The 9,886-nt window shown below is 39.3% G+C and overlaps 1 protein-coding gene across 1 annotated transcript; it reads right to left on the bottom strand.

Annotated features, from left to right (window-relative positions):
* Nucleotides 1-4,802: 4,802 nt before the first annotated feature.
* Nucleotides 4,803-9,886, bottom strand: tor2a (torsin family 2, member A). The gene is made up of 5 exons (XM_082554705.1): nt 9,682-9,886; nt 8,970-9,235; nt 8,250-8,425; nt 7,860-7,987; nt 4,803-6,742 (listed from the first exon to the last, which is right to left on the bottom strand). The coding sequence occupies exons 1-5, from the start codon at nt 9,800-9,802 to the stop codon at nt 6,498-6,500; spliced, it is 936 nt and encodes a 311-aa protein (XP_082410831.1). The 5' UTR covers nt 9,803-9,886; the 3' UTR covers nt 4,803-6,497.

Raw genomic sequence — 9,886 nt, 5'->3', positions numbered from 1 at the left:
GCAGCCTGGTGCCTTTTGAAAGGATGAGGAGATGTTTCCAAAATTTCATCAAGCAGAGAGGAAACTGAAGTTTGGAGGTTTTGGCTGGTTTCCTGTTTGGTCGGTCACCTCCAGCAGGTGAGAAAAATGGCAGTTGGGCATCTCCAAAGAAACCAAGTTGGCTGAGAAAACAAGCTACAGTAATCTGTAGTAAATCTGGCAGCATCTGAAAAGTTTTCATTGGCCTTGGCTCAAAATTTGACATTTAAATGACAAACTTGACTCTAATGTTGTTTAACTTGACGTTTCTTGGGGTGCATACTTCAAGCACATCTCGTTGCTCAAGAGAGTAAAATCTGACAAAATGAAGAAACAATATTTAAACCAAATTTTGTCTCACGCCAACCTCATCTCCTAACATGAATCTACAACCAAACTGCTTCATTATGTTTGAGAAACGACCATGTTCTCAAATCTCAGAAGCACCGTGCACCATGATTCTTACTTTGGATGACACCAACATGACCTACAGTTCTTCTGTGATGAATATTTTTGATGATTTGTGATTAATTTATGTTCTTTAATTCAAATAAGTCTGCCTTCTTTCATCTGGGAATACTGGTAAAAATCAGAAACTTCCAGTAATGCACCTCTCCTCCAGTTTTCCCATGAATTTATGTGGCACAATTCCTTATTTTGTGTAGTTTCTGCTCACACTCTAACCAGTCACTTTAGATAGCTGCCCCTCCCTGAGCCTAGTTCTGCCTCTTCGTGTTTAAAGGGAGTTCTTCCTCCCTACAGTTGCCAGGTGTTGTTTAAACAGGTAAATTATACTTCTGTGTCAGATCATCGTTACTTACATCATGACGGGACCCCATTTTAACTCTACGTTGAAACCTGACGTGCACCTCCCTCCCAGGAAACGTAACTACACGTCGTGTTGACACATACCACGGCGTGAATGTGTGAAAGTGCAGTGTGGGGATAAAGGTAGTTTCCGTTTACATCTGTTAGGTTTACCTAAAATAAAGACAAACAAAACCTAGAAGTCTGTCGCACAAAGAGAAACTCAAGAAGTTAACCCAAAGTACACTGCTGCTCACACACACTACCAACAAAGGTATTCTGGCACTGGAGTGCTCTTCTTTCTCGTGCTCCCTTATCTAATTACTGAATGCGTTTAGCTGTAAGACGCGGTACCTAAGGCAGCAGAGAGAAAATGCAACACATGTCCACACATGCAAAATGGGCGCTACACAATAAAACTGAATTGAAATGAACATATGAAGATGTAAATTTTTAAAAATAACTTTCACCCCAGAGTTTTGACTCCAGGGTTCATTTTTAAATCTCATGTTTAGGTGACTGTGTGGTAGGATTTAGAAAAAGCCAATTCCAAAAAAAGTGGCCAGACAGTGTAAAATGTAAAGAAAAACAAATACAATTGTTACAAATCTCATAAACAGTTATTTTATTCACAATATAGAAAACATATCAAAACTTTAAAGTAAGAACACTGAATACTTTGAAACCATACTGTTAATGATAGTATGAGTGCTTTTAACAAGCCAGAAGGCCACTCTCCTCTTTAGTCTGGAGGATGGTGCATCCATGTTTTCCACTTTGCCTCAGTTGATAATAAACAAGCTTTGGGCCAGAGAATGAGATCTGTACAGATATGACTTCTTCCATATATAATGGAGCTTTGCTCTGCATTTGTGGATGGCTCCATGAGCTGTTCAGACACTGATTGGTGGAAGTGTTCCTGAGCCCATGCAATGATTTCTATGAATTAATCATGCCTGTTTTTTAATCCAGTGTTGCCCTGCAGGCCATAAGATCACAGGCATCCAATTTAGTTTCCAAACCTTTATCCATTACACAATCTCTGACTCATTTGATATCATGTACTGTAGGTGATGAGATATTTTATACTTTATACTGCTCGTATCATTCCCAATCATGTTACTAATCTCCATCTATCCTAACCTGTTACCAGTTAAATACACGATATTGCTCCAGCGGTTTTCTTTAAGTAACACCAACGTTTTACAGCATTTTGCTGTCCCTGTCTCAACTTTTTTGAGACATCTTGCTGCCATCAAACTCAAAACTAGCTCTTTTGAAATATATATTTTCTAATTTTTTTTTGTGATTAAAATGTGCATCTATGAGATTTGCAAATTATTGCATTCTTTTTTTTTTATTTACATGCTACTCAGTGTCCCAATAGAGGGTAGATAAGAAATCTGATGGGGTGGTGCTTTTACCTAAATATTAATATCAGCTGATGTGATGATGTTTATCAGGTATAATTGTCTAGGTTAGGTGGATGAGAATCTCAGCCTCAACATGAACAGGAACATCTAGTCTAGGGACTGTGAAGTATTGCCAATATTTATATCGAAATCAATGCAAGAACTTTTTCACAAATTGTACATAAAATAATGTGAGTTAGTTATAAATTCAGTGATTTGTCCCATATTTCAAGACCATCTTGCACCAGCCTTCCCTTTTGTTTCTCCAGTGAAACGTCCAGAATTTGATCGCTAAATTTTAATTTACAAAATGGTCAATGGTAGTGATGAAGAACCACTCACCAGTGCTGTCACCTATTGGTTAATGAACTCCAGTTTCGAGGCTTCGTGCATTTGAGCCGCTGTTGTGTTGAAATCAGATGTGACAGCAAGGGACAGATCTACTGGCTAATGACTTGTCAATCTCAAATTGTTAATTAACGAGCATACCCAGGACAATTCTCCTTTCTGAAACTTGAAAATCATAACCATGTGAGATAAAATGAGTGATTTAGCCCAAAAACCATCATCAAAGTTTTTTCAGTCCAAGACCTGTTTCCCCTTAGACTTCTGTGGGACTTGAAGATGTTTTTGCAAACACGTGTATCGCCCCCTGTTGGCAATTAAAGAATGCAGCTGGATGCGTAATGATCACCATGTAATTTAACCCCAACTGTGTCTTTACCAGAGAGAACCCACACAGAAAGGATTCAAACCCAGGACCTTCCTGCTGTGAGAGGATGGTGCTAAGTACCACCCCACTGTGCCAACTCAGTGTAAAAATGAGGTGTCATGCGTAAATGAGTTGGATCTAATGTCAAGTAAGTTAAGAGAAATGTCCACACAAGTGAGAATGTAGCTTCACGGACTGAAAAGAGTGAACAAACACAGCCTCCTGAAGACCTCTGACACCTGTTCATTTCCGATGGAGAAACTATTAATTTCCTGCTCAACGAGATATCAGAGCTACGTCTTTCTCAGAGATCTAATCAGCATCGCATCTCGTACAGAGAGCTGATACACAGCAGCTCCAGTCATTCACAATCAAGGACAGGTGGATAAAAAAAAAAAAAAAAAAAAATCATGCTTCACCCTTTTTGAAGCAATTTGTAATAAAATACCAGAAAAACAGGCTTTTGTAAAGTTTTCAGTGCTGGATAATGTTGAGAAAGGATGAGTTTTAAATGAACATGTTGTTGTATTACATGACCATTATCTACTTGTTGAGTTACAGCAAATAACAGTCGTTAACCACTCTATGTGAAGAACACTGACTTCACTGCAGGTTTTACAGATGTCTTTCAGTCTCTTGATATTTCAACTGTTAGACTATGCATATGTAATTACCGTACAAAACAGTGACTTATCTTTAAAAAGCATCGTCAGTGTAGTAAATTTAACAGCAGCTTTTTCATGCACAGTCTTGACCCCCAAAGTCTTGATGCATGCTCAATCATCCAGGTAAGTAAATCCCAAAAGGTTGTTTCTGTTCCTGCAGTCAGCTGAGACTGAAGAAGTCACTTGGATGTAGCGTTTTCTCCCATTGAAAATGCTACGGCCGGATGAACAAAATCAACCTTTTGGGGTCTTGCTCCTCAAAGTTTTTCAATGAATGCGGCAGCAAATGTCTTAGTTTTTTGTGATTGTGGGGTCTTACTAAGCATTTTCAGTATGAGTGTCATTATGATTGGAGGAATAATTATCTCAGATTGAGAAACACAGAACTCCGAATTTATTTACGTTAAACAACTTCTCGATTCAGTCGCTCCGAGCACTTGGGTTTCCAGTGTGGCAAATAAATCACAATAAATGATAAACAGAAGAATGAAGGTAACTTCGAGTTGGTTAAGCGAAAAAAAAAAAAAGAAACTGGAGATTAATTTAGCAAAAGAATGGGGAATGCCAGGCCTCAAGGGCCGGTGTCCTGCAGGGCCTTGATCCAAAACAGCTGATTTAAATGGCTAAATTACCTCCTCAACATGTCTTGAAGTTTTCCAGAGGCCTGGTAACGAAGTAATTATTGGATTCAGGTGTGTTGACCCAGGGTGAGATCTAAAACCTGCAGGACACCGGCCCTTGAGGCCTGGAGTCCTGCAGTGACCTCTGCAGTGACCAGTTGCCTGATTCAACATAAAGCACCCAAAGGGTTAAAAAGTAATTGGACCCTTTAATATCTTTCTTTGAAAGTTTGAAAATTTGAAATCAGAGTGGTGATTGTTAAAAAACTGAATCAAAAATAAATAAACAAATAAAGCTGTAGTTACATGTCATATTCACAGAAGTAATAGGAACAACTTTATTAGGTGATCAAACGCGTTTCAGCTTATGGCCTTCACCAGGATCAACTGAGTCTTCATGCCATCAGATGTTTGATCTTTTCCATGCACCTTGGAATTGGTGAAGTTGTCCCAGAAATATTTGTTGATATTCTCAGAAGTAAAAAGAATATTTTCTATTAAAATGCAAGAAAACAGAGAAAGCTCCCTGTTTTAATAAATAAATACTGGACAAAAGGCACAGAACACCTTTCTTGTGCCATTACATTTTATTTTTGCTTTACATTGTAGCAGTAAAAGGTGCACAATACCTCAAACGCTTCAGTCACGAATGTTCAGAAGCTGGACCTGAAACTTGTGTAACTCAGAAGAAACAACAAGGACAAAAACCAAAGTGTTTTGTTGTGGAGATTGTATTAACCGTGGTAGTGTGAGGAGTCTAACTGTCGCCGATTATGGATGGCATAAAAATTTTCATACAAAACATGACTGAGTTTTAGCCTGGAGTCTGCCTTCTCCATAGCAACACAGCAAAGCTGAGTGGAAAAAGTAAAAATCAATCAAAAAAAACTGGCGTTTGATTTGACTATTAGACTTTTCTGTACTGAAAGCAAAGCTAATGAACGCTGATCCCTGCGGCTGTCTTGAGTTTCACGAGCCTCTGTGTGTGTCAACCTTCACCCTGATACGATAAGAATTTCATCTTCATCCTGTGAACTCCGTTACCCTTGTTCTTCACTGCATTTAACACGCAATTTATTACAAGAAAAAATTAATACTTTATAATTAGTAATTTGGTGTAAACAATCCAAACTTTTGGAAATATTTCATAATTGACAAAGAACACCAGGTCTTTTTAATACTCCATAAAGTGCACTTTCAGTGTTTTAAAAACATCCCTACCTGCTGCCTTTACAGTACAGTTTAAAGCAATGAAACAAAATAAAAGCACTACAGAACTCACTCACATGGGAGTAAGTGAATTAAAATGCACTGAGCTCTTGGTGAACTCAGCTTCACCTCCGTTACACTTGTCTAAAACAAAGTCTTTACTGCCACCTGATGGCAGAAGTGGTCACATGCTCCCAAAATATGGCACCGAGCCTGCAGGGCTGCAGCACACAAGTTGGGTTTTTTTTCCCCAAAGTAAAACTCATCTCTTCTTCTTTCATTTGCTTTAAAATGATCTGGCAAAGGAGCTCCTTTATCCTGTGACCTCTTTCAGTCCTAAAATATATTCTACTTTCTAATAAGCCGACTGATGACGTGTACTTTCATGTCAAGCTCTCTTTGCCACAAGCCAAATATGTCGCTTCATCCGGGTGAAAAACTTGGATAATGATCGTCGAAAGTCAACACTTAGCAAAAATCCCATTGCTGACAAATGTTACCCAAAATAAAAACAATCTTGTGTGATCCCTTTTGGGAAAAATATTAGAAAAATGAAATGAAGACAAAACAAACAAAAAAAGGTCTTCGCTCACTCAGCAAAGAACCTCCAGCTGTTTAGTCCGCTCTGGACACCTGTGACAATTCCTCATCAGTGTGACCATGGAGGGATGGCAGTGTTGACAAAGAATAAATTAAGACTGGATAAATAATGAGCCTAAAAACAAGAAAACATCAATTAATGACTTCCAGTTGAAGCCTTTGAAACCTGAAACCACAACATACCAACAAAAATATATAAAAATTAAAAGGTAGAGCTGGGTTTGAGGTAGAGTGTGGCATGACTCCTGAAAAAGTCAGAAAATGCCAACTATACCTTCATGGAGATTGCAATATACAATCACTGATTGCAAATCCGGACAGTCAGGAGTTTCACGCCCCTTGATTTCATGCTCCCAGGGCATCCTAGCCTCCAGATGCTGCTCTGACCTGCATGTGAGCATCTTTCTCAGATTTTCCCTTTCAGTCCTAAAAGTTAAACCCAGTTCCCCTCAGCTCACAGGAAAAAGTTGATTTTGGCAGGGACAGTCTTACAGCCAGTGTTGGAGAAGTACTTTCCCTTAGCTGGAGTGTAGTTCATGTCTCCCCCTACTGCCTCCACCACGTCATTGCGGCTGCAGCTGCCCCGCTGGCAGAGCTGTGAGTGCACGCAGCGCTCAACGTGGTATCGGCTCAGGGGCAGGAAGGGAACAAAGCGGGTGATGAGCTTCTGCTGAATGATGTTGGACTTGAAGAGGCCGCCTGAATGGGGGGTAAAAACTCACTTCAGTTACTGAAGTAATGAAAGCTTTCATCAGCAATGTACTGGAAAATTAGCTCAAAGAGGCTGCTTAATTTCTGTGTTCATTATGATGCACTGCTGCAGAGCAATGATGCTGCTTCTATTATGGGCTTTAATTTTATATTCATGATTAACTTAAATGAATCAAAGTCAGAAGACCAGTTTTAGCTCTGGAAGAGCACCAAAGCATCAGTATCACTGCCTTCTTCCTCTTCTAGTGAACATACAGTAAAAAAAAACAAAAAAAACACTGTGTTTGAACAAACCAAGGTGAGAACACTGACATGAAAAAAACTATTTTACCTCCTGACACCAGCATTTAAAATGTCTTAACCTTCTCACACTTTCAACATACATCTTCACCTGCTTCAACTGAAAATCCAGGTTGTACAGAAGCCGGAGTCATCACATCACACCTTTCCCTAAACCTCCTGATAATGGCTCACAGTATGACTTAGAATTGATTTTAGGATCTATTTCAAGGTCCTTCATGGCTTCTCTCTGTGCTACATATCTGAACTATGAGACCTTTACTCAACAATCTGAGTCTTTGTCCAGGCTCTCATGTGACTGTTATCTGGTGCTGAGGCTACAGCCTACTGGCCAAGCGTTTATGACCCATTTCATTTGATTGCAGTTACTTCTTTTTTAATTTATTTCTCCCTTTAAATGTTATTGAACGCAAGTATTGATCTGTAAAGCATTTTATGTGCTCTGTAAATAGAAAACATTAATATTTTATCATGGTTATTGTTACTTTTACTTTTTCTACTTCAAGCACTTTGCAACTTGTTCTCTAATATTTGCCTTCCTCTTGTTTTTGTCTATATTTCTCCTTTTTGTTATTTCTACTATATTTACTATTATTTATATTTTATTCAGTTCTCAGTTGATCAGCTGAGAACTCCCACAATTTCGTTGTACATGTACAATGACAAGGGCCATTCTATTCTGTTTTATTCTATCCTATACACAGAAAATACCGTACTGAACTTTAATCAAACTCTGAAGCGGTTTGGGATGAAACCACCTTACCCTAAGAGTGTGGAGTACTTAAACATGTAAAATGAGTCTTACTTGTGTTATTGTTGTAAACTGCCTGTGCGATGGCCTCCTGCAGGTTGTCCAATTTGATCTCCTCTCTCTCTCGTCCAGCCTGACGGTTCTCCAGAGCCACTTTGTTTATCACCTCCTCTCCTGCAGTGCTGCACACAAGAAACACAAAATAAGCTGCCTGTCCCTTTGTAATAAAAAAAAAAGTTTCTTCTTTAAGCATCACCGGGAGAGAAATAAAGTTTTGAGCATTAACCGTTCATGAAAGCTTTAAGTTATTTTGACAAAGAGAATACAAGAACTTCTTTTGGAGAGAGTTCATATCTGCAGAATTAGTGTCATATAGATCCTTCTTGGTGCTTTAGGAAGCTAAACACTGGACATGCCTCACTGGATTAGGGGAGTGTTAAGTACCTGATAAAGAGGTATATCGCCTTGCGGTAGTTGGTGCGAAATACAACATGAGACGGACCCAAAAAGGGCTCCAGGACATCAATGAGGCCTGGAGGCATCTTCTCCATCTCATCAAAAATGAAAACTGAGCGAGCGCACTCCGTCAGGTTTCCCTGCACCCAGTCCTTCAGCTCCTCCTACAAAACCAAAGGATGGATATTTAATTTCACAAGCTCCCAACACATCACCTATGACTGCAACTAACAATGCTTTTAATTACGTCTGCTGCTGTTCTGCTTTTATTACTTAATTATAGGCTGTGTAACATGTATAACTGCAAATACTGTTGTCTGAAAGGCGGCACTCGCTTGTGAACTTTTAGTATATAATTAAATGATTAGTAACTAGTTCCCACTTAGTTAATTCTATAGACAGAGTCTGCTGAACATAAAACAAAAATGATCATATGAGTCAAGTATCTTTTTTGTGTCTACTTGTGTGATCATTTTTGTTTTGACCAGCCCATCTTCCCTGAAATTGGGAGCAAAATCACAGGACTCTCTTGTAAGTTCTAAATGTATGTTCCTAAGAAGAAAGCAGTGTCCTGTTTGCACATTAGGAATGACAGCATTCAAACTTCCCTTTGTTATGGTCAACAAACATTTTATATTGAACACACAATAAAACGACTAGTACATTACTTCAGATTTTAGATATAACCATTTGTATTTCTCAACATACCCTGTACTGCTTGACTCGGTGGGGCAAGGGGAAGTGCAGCGTGGGGACAAACTGGTGGACATACGGGCTGCTCATGGCTGAGCCGTACAGATGATTTCCCAGCATAGAGCTGACCAGCGTCTTTCCCGTCCCAGAGGAGCCGTGGAAAGACAGCACCAGTGGCTGACTGGGGCTTTTATTATGAAGGAACCTCCCCACCTCCTCTGACACAATGTCCTGAGCCAGATGCTGTCCATAGACATTCTTGTAGAGGTCCCACTCCAAGTCTGGCGATCAGAAAAAAAGAACAGTCACAATCTTTGTTGGTGCAATACTACAGGGCTGGGGTGCCCTGTAATAACCACAATAAAGGGTTATAGGAATAAGCTTCAGGAACAAAACAGAGCAAGAAAAATCTACTTCTCGTGGCTGTTGTCATGAAAAACCTGCAAAGTAGACAACTAGCTAATTTAATTACAGATATTGTAAGAAATTTCTTTTATTCAGCCAGCTAGCATACCAGTTAGAAAATCAGCAATAAGCTACAATGAAAGCCTTAATTGCCTCCTCGGGAACACTGTACACTAAAAAAACAAAAAACAGTTAGCGGATATAATTTTTATAGGAAACATATGTAGTATAATACAGCAACAATAAAATACAGTTTCATATACAAGCTAGCTTGCTAACACGAAGCAGCCTCCGTAGGTTAGCATCCACAAGTACGTCTCACCTCTAATATTCGGCTTAAAGTCACAGTCGCAGCTGTCCGATATGGTGCAGTAAAGTTTCTGGAAAACGCAGCAGACTGGGTTACAAAAGAACAAAAACAGCACAAACAGTGTCGCCAACATTTTGGCTGCCTGCTTGTAGACAGAAAAGCTCAGTTTGGAGCTTCTCCTTATCGCTACCGGCTGATTTTGTAGTTTTTTCCTCCC

This window comes from Aulonocara stuartgranti (assembly GCF_965226115.1).
Source record: "Aulonocara stuartgranti genome assembly, chromosome: 12".
In the NCBI taxonomy this organism is placed as follows: domain Eukaryota; kingdom Metazoa; phylum Chordata; class Actinopteri; order Cichliformes; family Cichlidae; genus Aulonocara; species Aulonocara stuartgranti.
The sequence above is the reverse complement of the archived record's forward strand: the minus strand, read 5'-3'. Positions and strand labels throughout refer to the sequence as shown.

What these genes read in the sequence shown, in the direction of transcription:
- tor2a (XM_082554705.1), bottom strand. Translation starts at nt 9,802, where the DNA reads ATGTTGGCGACACTGTTTGTGCTGTTTTTGTTCTTTTGTAACCCAGTC. An exon ending in CTTTAAGCCGAATATTAGAG is followed by an intron (nt 9,236 to 9,681) that starts GTGAGACGTACT and finishes TCTGATCGCCAG; the next exon opens with ACTTGGAGTGGGACCTCTAC. An exon ending in ACCGAGTCAAGCAGTACAGG is followed by an intron (nt 8,426 to 8,969) that starts GTATGTTGAGAA and finishes TTGGTTTTGTAG; the next exon opens with GAGGAGCTGAAGGACTGGGT.